This window comes from Solanum lycopersicum, chromosome 12 (genome assembly GCF_036512215.1).
Source record: "Solanum lycopersicum chromosome 12, SLM_r2.1".
NCBI classification, from domain to species: Eukaryota; Viridiplantae; Streptophyta; class Magnoliopsida; order Solanales; family Solanaceae; genus Solanum; species Solanum lycopersicum.
In genome coordinates this window covers 35,844,984-35,867,089 of record NC_090811.1, presented here as the reverse complement: position 1 = coordinate 35,867,089, position 22,106 = coordinate 35,844,984, and the positions used below count along the sequence as shown (strand labels likewise).

Below are 22,106 nucleotides of genomic sequence, written 5' to 3'. Positions count from 1 at the left end.
CTTTGTTTTTCTTTCTTTTTCAATCACAACATTCCTGAAATTTTGACTTGCTCTTGAGTAATATACTTTCATCCACTAATTTGTCAATTAAATGTATACATTTTGTAACCCTCCTTGGAGTAGCACTTTCACCCATTGCAATGAGCAATAAAATCTTGAATCAAAACCGTATGAAAATATATATATATATATATATATATATATATATATATATATATATATATATATATATATATATATATATACAACTAAAATTATAAAGAACATAAACATCAGTCTCAATTTCATCTGATTCTTGTTGAACCACTTTTTTTCACTACCACCTAAATTAACATTGTTAACTTTTTTTTCTAGATTGGTTTTCACTTCTAAAGGTTTTGAACCTTGTTTCCTCTTTGCTGATTTTGCATTTCAATTTATTTACACAACTTCAATGGTATAAGATCATTAATTTTCTTTGTTTTTCTTTCTTTTTCAATCACAACATTCCTGAAATTTTGACTTGCTCTTGAGTAATATACTTTCATCCACTATTTTGTCAATTAAATGTATACATTTTGTAACCCTCCTTGGAGTAGAACTTTCACCCATTGCAATGAGCAATAAAATCTTGAATCGAAACCGTATGAAAAATAAATGGAAAAAAAAATATATATATATATATATATATATATATATCATTAGCTTTGCTATTAATTGTGTATTTATATCCATAAAATATAAAAAAAATATTAAAATGTAGCTATTTGTTTAAAATATATATTAATGTTTGTCATATTCTATAGTGTTGGTGATCGTGAAGGTAAGTGCTAGTTTTGGTATAGATAGTCGTGATCGTAAAAGTGGTGCTAATTATGATAGAAGAAGTACTTGGTGTTTCAGTGACAATGACAATGGTGGAGTTAATTCATGTTAGTAGTTGGTAATGTTGGTGCCAGAAAATTGTGGTTGATTATATGTTGGTGGTAGTTGTGAGGAAAAGGTAGTTGATCGTAAAACGGAATCTCCCACATTTGCAATTTATAAAAAAAATCTACAATTTATTTAAGAATAAATGCAAAGTTTATGAAATATTAAAATTAATTTAAAATTTAAAAATTTTTATGAAACTATATGAAATTAAAAGACGAATAAAGTAGGGAGAAGAGAAAAGATTTCTTATTCATCTTGAAGTATATTCATGATTCATTGATCTTTCACCAATCTTCTTTACAATGAAGGAAAACCCTTTATTTATAGGGAAAACCTTACTTGGTCCCCATTTAGGATTCCTAACCATATCCTACAAGAACTCCACATAATTAGACATTCACTATAATACAAATTGTTTATAACACTCTCTTGAATGTCGGTAGATTATGTGCCTTATTAAAACTTACTAGATAAAAACCCAGTGGGAAAAAAGATCTAGTGAAGGAAAAAGAGTACACATATCTAATAATAAGAATTATGGATGCCTCATTAAAAACCTTAAAAGGAAAACACTATGGGACAAAACCTTGTGAGGAAAAAAGAGTACATAGCGTATTAACTTCCCCTTATGAGAATATCAATTCAGAGACTAGAATCTTCCTTTTACAAGGTTGTGCACCATCTCTTGAAAGTTGTAGTTGGTAGAGACTTGGTGAATAAATCAACAATAATATTACTTGAACAAACCTCTTGCATGTTGATATCATCATTCTTGGGAGCTTATGAGTGCAGAAAAACCTTGATGAAATATGTTTTCTTCTATCTGCTTTTATGAATCTTTCCTTCAGGGTCAAAGATTTCTGCAAGTTCCTTACTTCAACTTCTTTAAGCAAATAATCTATTGCCTTTTAAAAACTCTTCAAGAGTTTAAATTATAGTTATCAACTTGCATAACAATACTTGTATATGCTCTATGCATTTTGGATCTATTTAATCCTTAAAATGATGAAAAACAAGTTTTCCAAAAACTTGTATATGCTTTAGATTTTGAACCCATTGGATATTTCATATCAATTTTGTCAAGTGACAACATTTAATATTAGAAGTATGACATCTTCTAGTGCCTAGATTCCATGTCAAATAAGCTTTACGCTTACCAGATGCATCATTCACTTTTCACTTGATAATTATTTCTACACAAGCATGCTTTAATAGTCGTAGAATTTATATCATAATAATTTTTTACAATATTGCGTGTTATTGTATCAAAAATACTGTCAATGATATATCATTTTTCATTGATTCACAATATGACACAACTTATTGAGATCTCATCACTTCATTATTTTTAGGTAGCTACCCCTCTCATGAGGTTTCATAAAGTGTTATGTCGTGGGCTCCCCAAGAGCACATTATCTTCTTATTATGATCATTTTGATTCTTTGATCCCACCCTTTTTTCAAGAATTATTTTATTCAGAATTGATTAGTCTATCTTGCTTCATGCATGTCGTAGACTCTATCCTTAAGGGACATTCAATAAGAGTATTTACAACTCTTGTGTTGCTTCTAATCTCCCCTTTATGTTAGACAAACTAACATATATCTCAATTTTTGGAGAATCTATCATTGTGCATCAATGTGTATTCATTGATTATATACCACATATCAAAATAATCAGAAGAAAAATATTTGGTCCCCGACCATAAATCAATTGAAAGAAAATTTAATCATAATTTATCGGTCTGATGCGTACAATTAATTTTGTATGCAATATCGTATTTCATATCAACATATGAAGCTTTATTTTTATAAACAATGATTTTACTATTTGAGACATTTAGTTTCACGCCATCTTGATTATTTATCAATATTATAAGATAAATTATCTTGATTACATATTCTGAAATTGTGTTATTAACTCAATTATTTTTGCACAAATAATTTTGTGAATGTCAAACAACATGTTGACAACAAACGCAAATGCGATTATCTTATAGATGTATCTTTTTATCATATCATATGATAGGTGGACGGACTCATATTCACCTTTTATACTTTTCAGAACTTAGGGATTTAGTCCCAACTTTAGCTGATCCAATCAACTTACATGAGAACGAGCAATAAAAAGAATTCTCGAAGAATCTTGTAGTTCTTCAGTGTATGTCTATTATTCAATATACACATCTTTGGATGACCAAGATATTCATGTCAACTAATAAAATTATTAGTATTAGTAAACTTCATATTTGCTATGGCGTGTGCCTTTTGCTATAATAAGTTTCTTATTTATTATTATTATTTGATAAAATTTCAACCTTAATACTCCCAGAGTAAATTTCATATTTATTTTTCTCAATTACTCTACCTCTTCTAAAGGTGAGTCGTGATCCCCATCACTGAATAGACTAATCTGATTATCAGAAAATAGTGTATGTAATCGTATTATTTAAGTCAATACTTTTGCAAACATCAAGTTGTGAGATAGCAATATGCACACATGAAACCATCTAGAAGAAACATCAACTAGGACCATTAAGTATCTAAACAATCCACTAGGTGGATGAATAAGTCCACAATATACGTATACGTTCGTAGAATGCAGGAGATTCAATTCAACTTTCGTTTTTGAAATTTGTCTTGCTAACAAGCAGTACAAGAAAATTCATTATTTAAAGAATTTTAGGTTCTTCCATGGATGTCCTTTTTAATTTTTCATAATTTATGTAAACATTATAGATTAATGATGTCTCAAATAATCATGCCAAATTAAGAAAGTATTGGAATTAATAAACTTTTTATTTATTATATAATGTGCCTCAATTGCACTAATTTTTGTCTATTACAAACTTGAAGATAAAGAGTGTGTTTGGTATGAAGGAAAACATTTTCTGGAAAATGTTTTTCAATTTTCTCATATTTGGTTGAGGCAAAAGTTTTGGAAAAGATTTTCCAAATTAACTCATTCTTCTCAAAATTAAGGAAAATGACTTCCCTTCAAAAATTAAGGAAAACATTTTCCAAAGCTCTCCTCCAGTTTCAAATTACATTTTTTTGGGAAAAACATCAATTTTAAAAGAAATATTTTAAATTTCAAAATTTTATTTTTTCACCCGATCTCTGACCACCCTCCCCCCCCCCTCCCCCCTCCCCCAACACCACCCCCTCCCCAAAAAATTAATTTTGCTTTTTAAAAATATTTTCAACTCCAAATTTTTATTTTTAAGCTCCTACCTCCCCCCCCCCCCCCGCCCGCCTTGGCCAGCCCCCCCTACCCACCCCAACGAGCCCCCTCACCCCCACCCCAACTCTCAAAAATTAATTTTGTTTTTTAAAAATACTATCAACTTCAAATTTTTATTTTTTCACTCCTACCCCCTCCCTCTGCTCCCCCCTCCCCCACTACCCCCACCCTCAATCACCACCACCCAAAAAAAATTATTTTTAAAAAATATTTTCAATTTTGTATTCTAGTAAAAATAAAAGATGTTCCTCAAAAATATTTTTCATTCATAAATCAAACACTAAAAATCATTTCCGGAAAATATTTTCTACTCACCAACCAAACATGAGAAAATAAGTCCAAAATCTACTTGTTTTCCAGGAAAACATTTTCTAGGAAAACATTTTCCTTCATACCAAACACACCCAAAGTATGAAACTTTTCTATAATACATGTCTTCTTAGAGACATTCTTGGTTATACCACATCATTGACCAAAGGTCGCAATCTTTCACACACCTAGCATGGTGGCTTACACCTCATTATTATAGAGAATGGATCCATATTTTAGCATTTATTAGAAGTTCTCATTCTTCATGAATGGAACACAAACATGTGAGCTTATCAAATTATGATAGCTTTAGTATCTCATTCCATATTTATATGCATTATTCAATCACTTGTCTTCTTTCAGACATATTATGCACTAATACCACATTCACTTTTGTAATGGAGTAAATTCAGTATCTAAAACACATTAGTTTTTCTTTAGTCATTATTATATCATCAATATGGTGCATTAAGACTCAAATTCAATGTCTTATCCATATAAAAGTGTCTTAGGTCATAAATTGACGAGTCTTGAACCCAATATCTTATCATCATGGTACATCAGGACTTTAACTCAATGTCTTACCCTCTTTGTGTGATTAGACATAAATCCATCATCTTATTCTTTTGGTGAGATAATACTTAAATCTATCGTCTTACCAACAATGAGGCTCAATCTCAAGCCTTCAAAATAATTGTAATTTTATCACTTTTGATGACCATTAATAGGATCGTACATTATAATTACACACAGAATTGAGATTATTGATTTCTTATAATCAAAATTAGTAGTTAGTAAATATAGCTTAATAGATCACATACCTCATATAAAGGTTGAAAACATATCTTTCACTAAATTGTACTTATTCAATTATTAAAATAAATTAAGAAATTATCTTCCCAATCGATTAAAATTACACGTATAAAAAGTCAACAAGTCTCTTTAAATACTTACTTGAGATGGTACCTCCAGATCTATCACATAAATAATTATAACATAAAGATAAATCATACCTTGAAGATATAAGAACCTTATTGCATAGCTTATGCAAGATCTCTTTTGCATTTTTCCTGTCTTCTTCATCATTCTTTAAGAATAAAACAATCGTGTTGATAACGTTTTATGAAACTATATGAAATTAGAAGACGAATGAAGTAGGGAGAAGAGAAAAAATTTCTTATTCATCTTGAAATATATTCATGATTCATTGATCTTTCACAAATCTTCTTTACAGTGAAGGAAAACCCTTTATTTATAGAATAACACCTTACTTGGTTCCCAAGTAGGATTCTTAACCATATCCTACAAAGAATATCCTACAAAGACTCCACATAATTAGACATTCACTATAATACGAATTATTTATAACAAAAATAAAATAAAAATTGTTGACAATATAAAAAGGGAATGGTTTCACAAAAAAACAATATAAAATTAAATAAAACAAAAATTTCTTAGGTCTGCTATTTTTACTTCACTTTTTGAAAATGATATTTCCCCAAATCAATTTTCAAATTGGTAAGTTTTTGAAATTTGAGTAGTTAATTTAAAATTTAAATTTAGGAAGATAATAACTAATTTAATTCCTAGAAAATAGTTAACCGCATAAATCAAACATTTAAAAAAGAAAAAATCCATTTACTTCTTCTAAAAAATTTACTAATTTCAGATTGTTTTATCCTCTTATATTTATTTAAGTAATACTTACATAAATAGCTATAGTTTGAGGATTATTAGATTGAGATGACTATATTTATCATATTTAAAAAAATAGCTACAGTTTGTTTAAAAATTGGCTAATTATTTTTTTTAAAAAAAATACAAAAATACATTGGAATTTAAATGTAACTGAAAATCCTATTTTGTAGCCCACTAATTTGGCACTTTCAAATTGTAACTTACCTTTCCTTAATAGGATTCTTGTCAACATATAAAAAAATGAAGATATGCAGAATATGTTCTTATACACTGTACTACTAGAAAAAAATTACGAAAAAATGGCAACAACCTGTGTTTTAATTCGCCATTCCGGAAAATGGAGCGATGAGAATTGTTATGTGGAATACAACATTGACGGGATTGTTTTGAAGGAATATGCTTCATATTCTGATTTAGTTGATGTGATTTCCGTACAATTGAACGTTGATCTTACAAAGAAGTGTATGAAGATTAAATACACTATCGAAGGTGACGACACGCCTATGAAAATACGTAACGACATGGGTGTGCGCCTATATGTTCAGTTGAAAAAAATGAATACTCAAATTGGAGTATATCCCTTGTGTGTTAGTATTTACGATATTGATATTGTATATTCTGGTTCTGGAGAAACTTCTATTGAAAGTGATGTGTTGCAACTTGAATACAATAAAGAATTAAATAGTGAGGATGATCCATTAGCAATTGTACCAGCATTTGGCGATCAAACAGTAGATGCATTTGATGTTGAAGATGATTTAATAATCACTAACAGATCGCAAAAGGAGATAATGGTGGATCAGATATACATGGATAAGTCGACATTGAAAGATGTGATGGAAAAATATTCAATCGAAAAAAGGTTTAAATTCTTGGTGGAGAGGTCAAACTCTATTAGGTAAATTATGTTTAAATTTATTCATATTACGTTTATTTATATATGTTTGAAGATGCAACTCAAAACTAAAATCAAACTATAAATGGTATTCGCAGTTACACTCTTGTATGCCAATCTAAAGAATGCACGTGGTTAATGAAAGCGTCAAGTATTAACAAGTCAAAAATGTTCAGAATTAGAGTTTTTAACTCTCAACATACATGTCCTTTGAAGGATGGAGTGCATTCAGATTGTCGAGCAACAAGTTCGTTGATTGGAGGAATAATAGCACCCAAATTGAGGAATCATAATAGGAAGTACAGTCCAAATGATATTAAAGATGACAATAAGTTGGATTTGGGTATTGATATTAATTACATGTTGGCATGGCGATCAAAGGAGAAGGCATTAGAATCTATCATGGGGCAACCAGCTGCGTCTTACGGGAAGCTACCAGGATACTTGTATACGTTGGATAAGACGTATCCTGGTTCACATATACGAATACAGACAACACCTAATGACGAATTTTTGTATGTTTTTATAGCGCTGGATGCTTTTATAAAGGGATTTAATCATTGCAGGCCAATTGTTGTTGTAGACGCCAGCCACCTCAAATTAGCATACACTGGTGCATTCGTATCATCCAGCACTATGGATGGAGCAGGTATTTGGATACAAACATACAATTTAGTTTATTTTTATTTTTCTTGTTATTCATCTATTTTTGTATATTATAATAGGGAATATATTACCTTTGGCATACGGAGTTATAGATTCGAAAAATGATGCTTCTTGGACATGGTTCTTTGAACAATTCAAAGAAGCCTATGGAGAAAGAAAGAATATGTGTGTAGTATCTGACCGACATAATAGCATAATTAAGGATGTATCTATTGTATACAACAATGTCCAACATTACGCCTGCATATGGCACTTGTGGGCTAATGTATGTAAGAATTTTCGAAAAGCAAATGATCAATTGAGTGAAGTATTCTACACTATGGCAAAGGCATATACTCAAAGTGATTTTGATAAGCTAATGAAAAGGGTTGAGCAGTTTGATGTAAGGGTTAAGAATTACTAGGAGATGGTTGGATATGAGAAGTGGGCAAGGTTGTATGCACCAGTTCCTCGTGGTTGGGTTATGACATCGAATATTGCAGAGTGCATCAATTCGACGTTAGTAGCAGCAAGAGAATTATCAATATTTGACTTTCTTGAACAAGTGCGATTGATGTTTGCTAGATGGAATTGCACAAATCGGAAAAATGCATCATGCACATTCACACTGCTTGGGAAGAAGTTTCAAGAGATGCTTTTGCTTAATGAATCAAAATCGGGGCGTATGATGGTATGTATATTGAAAAAAAAAATCTTGTTCAATGGATTGTGTATTCATTTATTTTAGTAACCAAAGATATTTGCTTTAATACTAAAGTGTATGATTGAATTCTGTATTGGTCATAGGTTGCCCCGTCAACTGATTACGTTTATTCCGTAAGTGATGAAGGGAAGAGTTATATTGTATGCTTGGAAAAAAAAGACTTGCAGTTGCAACATGTTTCAAGTTGACGGTATACCGTGCTCACATGCGTGGAGTGTGTTGAATAAAAATCGCATGCTTCCGGAAGAATATTGTTCAGAATTTTATAAGCGAGGAACAATATTGAAAACATATGAAGTCCCTATATATCCTCTACCTGACAAAGGTGAATGGAACATACCTGAACACATTGCTACCGAAGTTGTGTTGCCACCAAAATTCAAGCTACCTCCAGGAAGGCCAAAAAAGCAACGTGAGAAGTCATTTAGCGAGCTGAGCAAAAGGAAGGGTACCATTCTTGTAGTACATGTGGACAACAAGGTCATAATAGGCGTTCATGTCGAACTATAACACGAAATGCATAGAAATTGTTACATGACACTATTAAATTTCTTGTAGTTAATTTTTGTTATTTTGAATAAAGGAATGATGAGTTATTTGCCTTTTGAATATTTTGAAATATTTATTAAATAAGATATCAATTATGTAAGTATAGCTACTTATGTATATGTAAGTATTACTTTGATACAAATTTTGGAATCAATTTCTTTGGTATAAGTGTATATGTGTTTTGACATTGATTCTCAATATGTAGACTGTTAAAAACTGTTTGTGGGATCGCCTCGTTATGTGCATGGATGCCATGTTTATACATGTAAAAATGGGGTCACTTAATTTTTTGCTGATAATCCATTGACTAATTCACTGATGCCAAAGCCAAATCATAACAAGTCATGAACATATAATTAATTATGAAATAACACCGAAATAAATTTAAAACAACTAATGTGATCATATATGAATATAAAAGAAAATTTGATAATGTTTGACAAAAAATCAAAATATTAGTTTTTACCATAAGTTCAAAAAAAATAGAACTAGTACGAAATACTAATCAATCACAACAAGTTGACTATTATCAATCCTTGCGGGTGTCCTCATTCTTCTTGGTGGTGCCTCATTATCGCTAACAGCCCTGTCTTTCATCTTTTTCATTGCATATTCCCACAAGAGTGCACCCTATCTGATACGGTATAACTTAGAATCAAGATACTTAACTGGAATACCTTCACCCTCACTTAGGTACTCGGCAAATGCTAGCAAGTATATCCCGCAATCCCTGAAAATATACATTACTTTTTAAAATCTGATACCTTTTAGGAACTTTGAACGAAGAGATTTGTTTTATACTTACAAAAAATCTGATCCTTGTTGAGGTATATCCTCCACATACGTCACGTCGTATGCGATGTGGTTATCTTCTGCATCATCCGAACCATTTCCAATCTCCATTGAAACATACATTGGCAGAAGTTGAGCAAGCTTTTGAATTTCTTCTCTAACATGATAGTTATGACCTGCTGCTCTGTATGAGTCATATACATAAATGTGTTTGTCAATTAATGACAAAACAGCCAACACCCAGTGATTTTTATGCTCCACGTTCACTGGTATGAACACATTGTCGATTGTATTCCATGGAATGGCAGCCATCAACCTATATCCTTTTATGTAATCACGTATGGCGCTTTCAACATTTGCAACACAAAAGTTACTTCCAACTTGAGCATATGCAGCATAAATTTCAGAAATTTTTGACTTGAATATACAATCAACAGTAGTGTATCTGTATCGACTATTGATGTTGTATTTACTTTTTTTACGCAAGTAATACATGATCACATCAATATGCTGTAAACAATTAAAAAACAAATGTACAAAATTAGCACATCATAAAAATATGAACAATACTTATACTACTTTTTATGTTTAAATTCATATGTTTACCTCATGATTCAGCAGTTGTTTATCATAAGACAGAGAGTAGAACCAATTCTTGTTTGATATTCGATGAATGCCCAAATCCATATCAACCGCCAGTTTTGCTTTTTTATTCTTATACCGATCTTCACCATGCATCATTTTGATAACAAATAAGAATTAATTAATATTTAAGTATATTATGTTTACATAATCATCATATATATATATATATATATTATGTATACTTACTTATTCATATGGCTAGCAAGAAGCCCTTTAGAAAGCCACAAACAATAATCGTCGAAAAGATTATAATTATATGGCCCTTGTATGAAGTCAGAAACAAAAGGATGTTTCTTTTCATAAGTTTTAACCACGTCATAAGAGCTACCTGAAATATTTAGTATACAGACACACAAATTATAACAAACATATTTTCGCAGAAGATCATCTCTGAGTTGCATACTATTCACATTGAATCTAGCTATTACTGTTACTTGTCATGTTCGATAAACAATTCTGCAACCACCACCAACAGATAAACCTACATACAAAACTAATCATTCATGTTACTCCATTCTGGTACCTACTGACTACATTATGTACTACTAATTATGGTACACAATGAACTATATCAAATTGCCAAACATCACATATATGTATTAGGCACTACGATTGTTATAGAATCGTATATGTAAAAAAAACTAGTAGGGGGCAGGTAAGACACTAAGTATGTTAAACATTGTTATTTACCAGATGATGATCCAATATTTGTGGAGTAAGGAGAGCAAATCAATTGATCAGAATGTATGATACTTTGAACTGGCACGGGTGTATTATCGTAAATGCCACCCTCTGAACGGACCACAACCTTGGAATGAACGACAACATTCTTTTTGGGATATATTGTGTCAATATCAGGTAACAGAGCATCAAGCAACTCAAATTGTGACTGAGGTTGTTGGATTCCGTCGTTCTGAATTACATTATTGTCTCCTGTCAATCGATCAGGATGTCTGATCCTTTTAACTAGCACGGGTGTAGTATCATAAACGACACCCTCTGGATGGACCACAACCTCTGAATGAACCACATCATTCTTTTTGGGATTGATTGCATCAAAATCAGGTAACAAAGCATCTATCAACTCAATTTGTGACTGAGGTTGTTGGATGTCATGATTCTGAAATACATTAATGTCGTTAAGCTGTTCATGTACCGTCAAAGAGTCTTGTATGTGTATCTGAACAGGCTGCAAATACTCCTTGACATTAATTTTGACATGTTCTTGAAGAACGAAACGAGGTGTCCGAACCTAACAATATTACAATAAAAACTATTATTTGTATTCTTTTAACATTTTTCACCTTCAACTACTAACTAATCAAAAAATAATTTATTCAAATAGTACCTCGTTTGCATCACAGTGAGGCTTATCCATAATATTTGATATCTGATTGTTGTTCGACCAATTAGGTACATGACTTGGAGATTCAGTTGCATCTTCCTGTGTATTTTATCCATTAGAAAATGAGATATTATAAGTAAGTAACTTGTATATGTAAATGTATTGTATTAATTTAATATTGTCATAATTAACCTGATTTGGTGCTCCATATTCACGACAGCTTCTGTTAAGTGCATCCATAACTTGTCTAAAATTCTCCATTATCAACAATTGCAACTCCTTGAACTCATTATTAACCTGATTATTAAATAGAATGTAAGTTTATATTGGAATACAATGTGAACTTTAAAAAATAGAACGTATTGCATACATAATTCTTGAAGGATGCAAGATCTTGTCTCAGCAAACCAATTTCATCTGCCTTGGTATCTTGAGGTTCTTTCGAACTCCTTGGTGGTGTACGGTTAGCAGAATCATCCGGACGGTTATGCATCTCCTGTACTGATACATTATCCTCCAATGGATTTGAATCAGGATTTAAAGTTGTACTCTTTGCCTTACGACAACCATTCAATACTGTGGGGCGTTTATCTTTCAACCTCGAACCTGCATGCAAATTGGACTTTTTGATCAATGTGGATCTTAAAACATATGCCTTCTGTTTACCTTTTTCTTTATTGTGTGGCTTATGACTTGGAGGCTTTGAAGTGAAATCATCATCTTCGTCGTCATCTTTGTCACTAACAATTTGAAAGGTATTCTCTGTGTTTGCATTACTTTTTGATTCAAGCTGATAAAATGCAATCTCCTTAAGTGAAGGTTCGATGTTTTTGAATTTTAACTGCACACAAAAATATTTATAATTAAAAATTATATTGAAATACAACAAAATCTATACTAATTGACTAATTAAAATATGTTAAATTACCGGATTACCGTTATCACTGAACATTCTTCCATGAGGAATTCATAATGTATTTTGCTGTTTCTGGTCATCCAATTGACGATTCTGGGTATACGATTGCTCTTCTTTACAGCAATACTCGAATCAACCGCAGAACAACATTCATATATCCAAATTTGCATGGCTAGAGGCATACCATCAATTCTATAATACTTTTTCTTCTCATCCATTTTTTTTGTTACGCTTTTGAGCAATTTGTAGAAAACATCTTTCCCCCAGGAGTATTCATGGTACCGGCCGCTCTCAACTAGATCAAAATGTATCCTTGGAATTGATGAGCTCTTCTTCTCGCCGGAATATATGAACGTACAAATAAAATACAGAATAGCGAATTTAACAACATCATCATCATTGCCACCCCAAACCTTTTTTTTATACTTACTGATCAAATCCACTTTTATAACAATACTTTTACCCTCAAAATACTGATTGATTAATCTATTTGGCTTCCTTGTATCAAATAAAAAATCATCTTTATTACCAAAACACTTCAAACCAGTAATGATAGCAAATTCTTTGATACCAAAACGGAGCGTGGTATGATTTATATGAAACAACAATTCATCAGTGGAACTGTCCTCTAATTCACATACCATGAAACACCTAAACATTTGTGGTTGCGCTCCACACACGTGCATTTTTGTATATGCTCCAAAACATGTATCTTTAAAATGATTGAATTGGGTCGTTGTAAGCTTCCCCTTCAAATCTGTGACTATGTTATGGTTCACATAAACCTGCATGCGTGGTGGTTTAATTGGGCGAGCCAATACATGGAATCTGATACCCTGTAATTATAAAACATGTATCTTTAAATAAATTTTCTTGTTATATACTCAACGTAACCTTTGTTGTTCGACTTTCATTACATTATAACACAATATACATCACTATAACATGCAACCTTCATACATTACATCAACATGTATACATTACATCACTGTCTACATTCACTCAAAAAATATCTCATACAAGATGTATCCACTTATGTACTTTTTACAAAATTAAATGCATGTATATATCTACACTACAATTACCACCATTGAACAACATAAATGCTATATCATAATCAAAAACTATATTCATTTAAGTAAATTTTACAAATTAAAGTACACTGCATGTACATATGCAAAAATTATTCAAAAAAATAAAAAATGTACATACCTTTAATTCTTCACTGACTTCGTCTTGTACTTCATTAACTGCATGTTCTCCGATCATGTCGGAAACTACATTTTTTACTTTCCTCCTCTTGTAACAATTTTTTTGAATCGCTTTCACCGTTAACCCTACTTTTCTTTTTGAAGGAGTCCTTACTATTTCATCTTTCGACTTCTTATGTAATTCCATAGCAGCAGTATATCCTGAAATTTGTGTTTTAATCTGAGTTATACCTAGGTCAAAAGATGGTATTTCAACCATGTTATGTAATGTATATTTTGTACCTCTTGTGATTATCCTTGTGGTATTTCGTTTAGACATAACAACCCAGTTCCTAAAAAATAAAAAACAAATAAATATTAAACAACATAAATATTTCCAAAAATCAAGCAATGTTGCGTATTTGATTTGAAAAAATAAAACCTAATTTCGTGGAAGCTTGATAGAGATCTAATTGATTAAGAATTTTATGGTAACTTTTATTTTGGGAGGATTTTGGATATAATTTTGAAGCTGTAAAATTGGTTTCTTAGAAAATGACTACCCTAGAAATCAGATTTTAAGAGATAAGTAGTAAGCTGAAAAAAGGTTTTTTGGATTTAACATGAAAATAGCTTATTTAATTGAAGCTAGGTGTGAGGCTGAAATTTTTTTTCTTGGAATTGATGTGAAAATAGCTTCTTTAATTGAAGTTAGGCGTGTTGTAGTACTATAGCTATGGTTTCTTGGAAAAAGACTAGAAATCAGATTTTTGGTAGGATTTATGAGATAAAGTAAAAAGCTGAAAATAGATTCTCTGTAGTACTAATTATGTGCTGTAAAAATATAAATGGAGGCGTTCATGCAAAATTATGGAAGGAATACAACCATAATTATTATAGAAAGAATAAAAAATGTTAAAATAGGAACATAATTAATTACGTGAGTAATACTAATTAATGTAGGAGTATATTAAAGAGAGAGAACGGGAGGCGTGAAAGATCATTAATATGGAATGTAATTAATATGAGATTATATTATAGAGAGAGAAACGTGAGGCTGAAAGATCAATTAATAAGAAATGAATACTTCCTTAAATTAGGAGCATATAATATATTTTTTAAGATAATTTAATATTTATTTGCTATTTAATACTTATTTGTTATTTATTAATTAAATATAGTCATAAAATAAAAATTTATGGAAGTATAGCTATATTATTTTAATATAAAATATAGTTTGCCATTTTATGTAGTTTTTCCTTTATTTAACTACTTAAACATGGTAACACTTTTTGCTTTTCGCGTTGTTCATTCGATTGTAACGAATTTCATATATATATATATATATATATATATTACATTGATTTATGACAATTAAACTTAAACTTTAGCACTTGAAGTGACGAGTAATACATATAAAATGGTGGTTGTATGCAGTATTTAGGTAGTAATTGCATGTTATTGTTATCAAGTTCTAATAGACTTGGATAGTGATCGTGAAAGAATGAATATAGGTATTTTTGGCGAATTTTACTTCTATTTGATAGATCTATTGAACAATCTACTATGTCAATGAATAATGCTCTCATGTGCTAGGAGGAAAACTATGTCCATTTTTATAATTAAAGAATTTTAATTTTAATTTATAATTATCATTATGTTTTCTTTAGATTTATTGAAGAAGTTTAATTTAGTGTTACAGTTGACAGGATTCTTCTTGCGTTATTTCTATGCATGTTTATATATATGAGCTGCAACTTTCTAACATTAAGTATAGTGATTGTGGCTATCGCAGGTGCAATGTATGTGATTGTCATACTATATAACGGATAATTGTGCTATTATTTCATTTTTTTTTTGTTCATATAGAATAGAAAAAATGCTTTAATTGCTTTATTTTATATATTTTGTTGGCAGATGTTAAATATTTTTTCAAAGCTTTTTTTTGAATATTAATTGATTTATGTTGCTGACTCACAAGGTACTCTTCCTTATTATTATTTGTACAATTCTCATTAAAATTTTGATGCACCAGATTGAGTAAACAAGATTTCTATTTATTTTATCAATAAGTAAAATAATACTTCTATTATGTTATTGAAATTTCGTTTGATTTGTACAACATGAAGTAACTGTTGAAGGCATAGGAAACTGACGATTGTAACATATCAAAGGAACAGGTTCAGGAGCTGATTGACGTGTCTACATAAATTGTTGATAAAGAAGGAAGTTGACGATTGAAACATGCCAAAAAAACAGGTCCAATGAAGCTAACTGATGAGTTTACAGCACTGCAGAAGAAATAGAATCGCAGTAGAATTAGACTACCGATGTTAATCAGGATTATATTTCGTCTAGAATTATTATTATTATAATAGTAATAGACATTGTAGTAGGACTATAAGTATAGATAACTTAGGACTCCACATTTTTCTCCTATAAAAGGAGCTTGTAACTCAATACATCAATATATCGATAATAATCAATACAATCTTTGATTTCTCTAATCTTAGATGTCAGATTTCTACATGGATTTTACATGGTATCAGAGCTTTAAAGCTTTCTGCTCTCTGAGTATTGATAAAAAAAAATCACACGTTGTTATGACCACTTCTACCAAAAACCACGTCAACCTCCTCACTTCACCAAATAATTATCGTTTGCTTCATCAAATCTAAGCTAGCAAAGTACTCATAAAATAGAAAAAAAATATCTCAATTGATTCATATCACAGAGAATAAATCAAGTAAAAGTAGTTGTTACACTAGACAGACTGTTAGGAAAGTTGTGGCGACTAAGAAGGATACAAAAGATAGTGGCACCATTGATGATTGAAAGGATATATGTGTGTTACTAAGGAGTTGGATCTCAAGCACCTTGACCGAAGAAAGCACACAACTAATTGTGGGTTGGTCAACTGCCAAAGAGATGTGAGAATGCTTGAAAAAAAAAATTATATTCAAGCATCAAAAACAATTAATTTTGTTAGAGGTTTAGGCAAGACACCTTATCTCACCCTTAATCAATTTGTTAATGATCTCACATGCTTTGATATAAGGGAAGAGGAAGAAGAGGTACAAAAACAAAATCATAACATGATATTATCTGCTCAAAAAGGCAGGGAAAGAGGAAACAACAACATCAACATACCGAAGCATTGACAAAATAAATTTTTGCTGGGTATTCAACGATTTTTCTTCTTGGATATTTGGAAACACCAACTTCAACATACCACAACATTGACAAATAAGTTTTTGCTCGGTATTCAAAATTTATTTTGCTGGATATTCAAAGCAAGCTAGGAGTAATTGTTCCTCTACTCACTAGCTTGAGGGAAAGAGTTGAAGAAGAATGAAGCTGAAGATTTGAACATGTAATGGAACAGGTCTAACGCAGTTCACTGACATGTTTGCAGTAAGTGTTGATGAAGAAGGAAGTTGACGATTGGAACATGTCAAAGGAACATGTCCAACGAAGTTGACTGACAGTTTTTACAGCACCGCATAAGAATTAGAGTCGCACTAGAATTAGACTACCGATGTTAATTAGAATTATATTTCGTCTAGAATTATTTTTATGATTAGGATTATAGTATAACTAGGATTAGATTATTTATAATTTCATTATTAGTATTAGTAGGAATAAGTATTGTAGTAGGACTCTAAGTATCATTAACTTAGGACTCTACAATTTTCTTCTATATAAGGAGCTTGTAACTCAATACATCAACATATCAATATATCAATAATAATCAATACACATTATTTCTTAAATCCTTATATCATTATACACATTAATAATCAATATATCAATAATAATTCTTGATTTATTTAACCTTAGATGTGATATTTCTACAATAACATGGACACATTTTAAATTTTTAAAAATTTAAATTTCAATAAACCATAATTTTGGTCTTTTTTTTTTAATTTAGAAAATTATATATCTTGACAAGTAGAAAATGGTTAGAAAATTCAAACATTTTATATATGCACTACAATCTCTTATTACAAATGGTTATCTCAACTTCTTCTTTTTATACTTATCTTTTTTTATATTATTTATTTGCAGTAGTTGTGCTTGATTTTTTTCTTTAAAAGAATATCTTGAATCCACGTGCTATTTCTATATTTCTTTTCATTTTTATGTCATCAAATTCAAAAGATGATGATGTTTGGAAGATCCTTGAAGTAGAAAAACAATATCAAAATTACTTCAATTAATTGCCACAAATTCGTTTTTATAATATATTTAGAACTTAACAAATTTTTTCACTATAGTAATTCTTCTCATTTTTTCCTTCAGATTTTTAACCTTAGCATAAAATAAATGAGAAATTGTCATAGAAAAAAACTATAAAATTAAAAATTATTATAGCCAGAGTATGTGCTCATTTAGGAGTTGAATACTTATCATAGCAACAATTATATTACTCCACATTCAATTATTTATTTTAAGTAATGATCAAGTTTTTAATGTAAAATTTAGTAAAAATAATTTTATTTAATTAGATTTTTTTTCCATGCAAGGTTCTTGATATTTAATTGAAGTTATGTAAGATTCCATGTTATCTTAGTAGAGGCTAAAAGATAAATTAGGAGATATAATAAAATTAATATATGCATGTTTTTGGTAGATAGAGTAAATGTAAATTCAATATTTAATAAATGTGAATAATTACTGTGTACATTGTAAAATCATTAATTGCTTGATTTATTTTATTTTTATTATTTTAGGTAAATATTCAACGCTCAAGATTTAAGATATCAATCCTCCAAGGAAGATTTTAACGTGATTATGTTTGCAATTATAATTATGACTTTTATATTCATGTCTTAGCAAATTTAAGACTATTAAAATTATTACTTTCTCGGTCCTATATTATGTGGCAACATTTGACTCGATATAGAGTTTAAGAAATAATGAATACTTTAAAATGTTTACTAAATTGTCCTTTAAAAAAGTAAGTCACTATTCTCTCTCCTCATAAATGTATTAGAAAATTAAGTGGGACCAAGAAGGGTAAAAGAGAAACTATACATTTAAATATTTATCATATAAAGAAATATGACATTCTTTTTTTTTACTGTTCAAAAAGGAAATGGTGTCACATAAAATAAGATGGAGGGAGTATATAACAACACTAAAATTAAGTTGAAAATTTTGATTTTAAAATATATGATACGATTTTTAGTTTTCAATTCAAACTTCTTAAATTTGAATTCCAAAATAACTATAATTATGTCATGCCCCGACCAAAACCCTGAATGGGTCTAAAACTCGAAAACCGTTGTTGGCCCTATGCGAATCCTTGGTCTGCCTAAACTCTTAGCGGAAGAATTTAAGCATTAGAGTATCCAAAAGCATGATAACTCAACTGCCTCAAACTAAAATCAAAATATTTTTGAAAGAAACATTTAACTAGTCAAATTGGCAACTCAAGTCTGAACATAAGCCAATAACAAAATAATGATAAATCTTTACGTATATATACATTTGGAAAAAAAAATTATTGTGGAGTTGTGTAATTGGCAATTTTGCATACAGTAAAATACTTGTATACTAAATAGTCAGACACACAAGTATATATATATTATTATACTTTCATCAATTCTTTACATTTCCGTGTCAGTCAAATATTACAATCATATTGACAATTTGTAGAGTAATATGCATATAATTTCGGATACTTCTTTTGTGTTAATGTGAACAATTTAAGAAATTGAAATACAAATAGAGAGAGTTATACTTTTCACTTTGTTTATGTATCTTCATTTTGTATTGAATTAGTTAAACAAGTTTAATTCGTATGTATATAATTGTAAAAAAATGAGTACCGAAAGAACATAAGTACAAAAAGAACGAATGATTGTGAAAATATCAATTTTGTATATAGTAAAATACTAATATACATAGATAGTTTGAAACATACATTTATCTATGTATTTTTATGCTTTCATCAGTCATTCCATCCATATAAATGTTTGTAGAGTAGAATACATATAATTATTGATACTTCTATTGTAGTAATGTGAATAATACAAGACATTTAAATTCAATTAGATACAAGTTATACTTGTCAAGCTTTTGAACAAAACAATACATATATACTTAAATAATTGCATATACATATAATTGTAAAAAAATGAGTACAGAAAGAAGATGAGTACAAAGAGAACGAATGATTCCGAAAATATCAATTTTGTATATAGTAAAATACTAATATACATAGATAGTTTGAGACACATATTTATCTATGTATTTTTATGCTTTCATCAATATTTACATTTCTATGTGAGTCACTCATTCCATCCATATAAATGTTTGTAGAGTAGAATACATATAATTATTGATATTTCTATTGTAGTAATGTGAACAATACAAGACATTTAAATTCAATCGGATACGCGTTATACTTGTCAAGCTTTTGAACAAAACAATACATATATACTTAAATAATTGCATATACAATTGCACACTTCTAGTGAATAGGTTTCACTGGCAATTTGTTATTAGTTTCACTTTACCATATTAATCAGATGTACATGATACATTAATAGTTTGCATTTGATTATTTTTATTTCAATCTATGTTAGTATATTATTGCATTATATGAATTTAACAGAATTGAATACATATATACTTGTATGTTTTATAGTGTACCAATGTGACTACAAGAAAGAAATTGAAATTTATACTTTTCAAATCTTTTGTACTAAACAATTTAGGGAAAATGTTCAAGTACCTCCCCAGACTATGACTAAAATCTCATAGATACACCTTAATTAAATTAAGGTCCTATCCCCCCCCCCCCCCTCGAACTTTTTTTTTTTGTAATTTTATACACCTTTTATCTTACGTGGCATACTCCGTGAATCCACACAATTGAGACGCATGGAAGATAATTAGATGCCACGTAAGTCAAAAAGGTGCACAAAATTTCATGCATACGTTCTTTCTCTCCTCGTTATAGGACTGACCAAACATCTCATGACACGAGCTGACGACAGTCATGCGGCACCTGTATGAAAGTAAGTACCATCCCGTTAAGGATAGGTTTTCTTGTTCATATGTCAAGGGCTGGTAAGGTTTTGCGTGTTGTATCGAATTAAACCACATGCTTCACCGCTTGTGCAGGCCCCCGTCAATTCCTTTGAGTTTCGATCTTGTGACCGTTCTCCCCAGTGGAGTGTTTCACCCGTTAGCTGGGCCCCTGATCCGCGTAGACCAAGGGCGAACACTCATCGTTTACGGCATGGACTACCAGGGTATCTAATCCTGTTCGCTTCCCATGCTTTCGCACCTCAGCGTCGGTAGGGACCCAGAGATCTAACTAATTCATTTTGTATTGAATTAGTTAAATAAGTTCAATTCGTATATATATAATTGTAAAAAAATGAGTACCGAAAGAACATGAGTACAAAAAGAACGAATGATTGTGAAAATATCAATTTTGTATATAGTAGAATACTAATATACATAGATAGTTTGAGACATATATTTATCTATGTATTTTTATACTTTCATCATTATTACATTTCTATGTGAGTCAGTCATTCCATCCATATAAATGTTTGTAGAGTAGAATACATATAATTATTGATACTTCTATTGTAGTAATGTGAATAATACAAGACATTTAAATTCAATTAGATACAAGTTATACTTGTCAAGCTTTTGAACAAAACAATACATATATACTTAAATAATTGCATATACATATAATTTTAAAAAAATGAGTACCGAAAGAACATGAATACAAAGAGAACGAATGATTCTGAAAATATCAATTTTGTATATAGTAAAATACTAATGTACATAGATAGTTTGAGACACGTATATTTATCTATGTATTTTATGCTTTCATCAATATTTACATTTCTATGTGAGTCACTCATTCCATCCATATAAATATTTGTAGAGTAGAATATACATATAATTATTGATACTTTTATTATAGTAACGTGAACAATACAAGATATTTAAATTCAATTAGATACAAGTTATACTTTTCAAGCTTTTGAACAAAACAATATATATATACTTAAATAATTGCATATACAATTGGACACTTCTAGTGAATAGGTTTCACTGGCAATTTGTTATTAGTTTCACTTTACCATATTAATCGGATGTACATGATACATTAATAGTTTGCATTTGATTATTTTTATTTCAATCTATGTTAGTATATTATTGCATTATATGAATTTAACAGAATTGAATACATATATACTTGTATG

General features: G+C 30.0%; 2 protein-coding genes across 2 annotated transcripts; one reads left to right on the top strand and one right to left on the bottom strand.

Annotated features, from left to right (window-relative positions):
• The first annotated feature begins 8,129 nt into the window (after positions 1–8,129).
• LOC138340338 (uncharacterized) lies at positions 8,130–8,936 on the top strand. The gene is made up of 3 exons (XM_069292053.1): positions 8,130–8,393; positions 8,510–8,566; positions 8,697–8,936. Exons 1-3 carry the CDS (start codon positions 8,130–8,132, stop codon positions 8,934–8,936), a joined length of 561 nt encoding a protein of 186 aa, XP_069148154.1.
• A 1,658-nt stretch (positions 8,937–10,594) lies between these two features.
• On the bottom strand, positions 10,595–14,143 carry LOC138340337 (uncharacterized). Its single transcript, XM_069292052.1, has 8 exons — positions 13,886–14,143; positions 12,694–13,509; positions 12,424–12,598; positions 12,128–12,363; positions 11,950–12,054; positions 11,761–11,856; positions 11,103–11,664; positions 10,595–10,740 (listed from the first exon to the last, which is right to left on the bottom strand). Exons 1-8 carry the CDS (start codon positions 14,141–14,143, stop codon positions 10,595–10,597), a joined length of 2,394 nt encoding a protein of 797 aa, XP_069148153.1.
• Between the last annotated feature and the right edge of the window lie 7,963 nt (positions 14,144–22,106).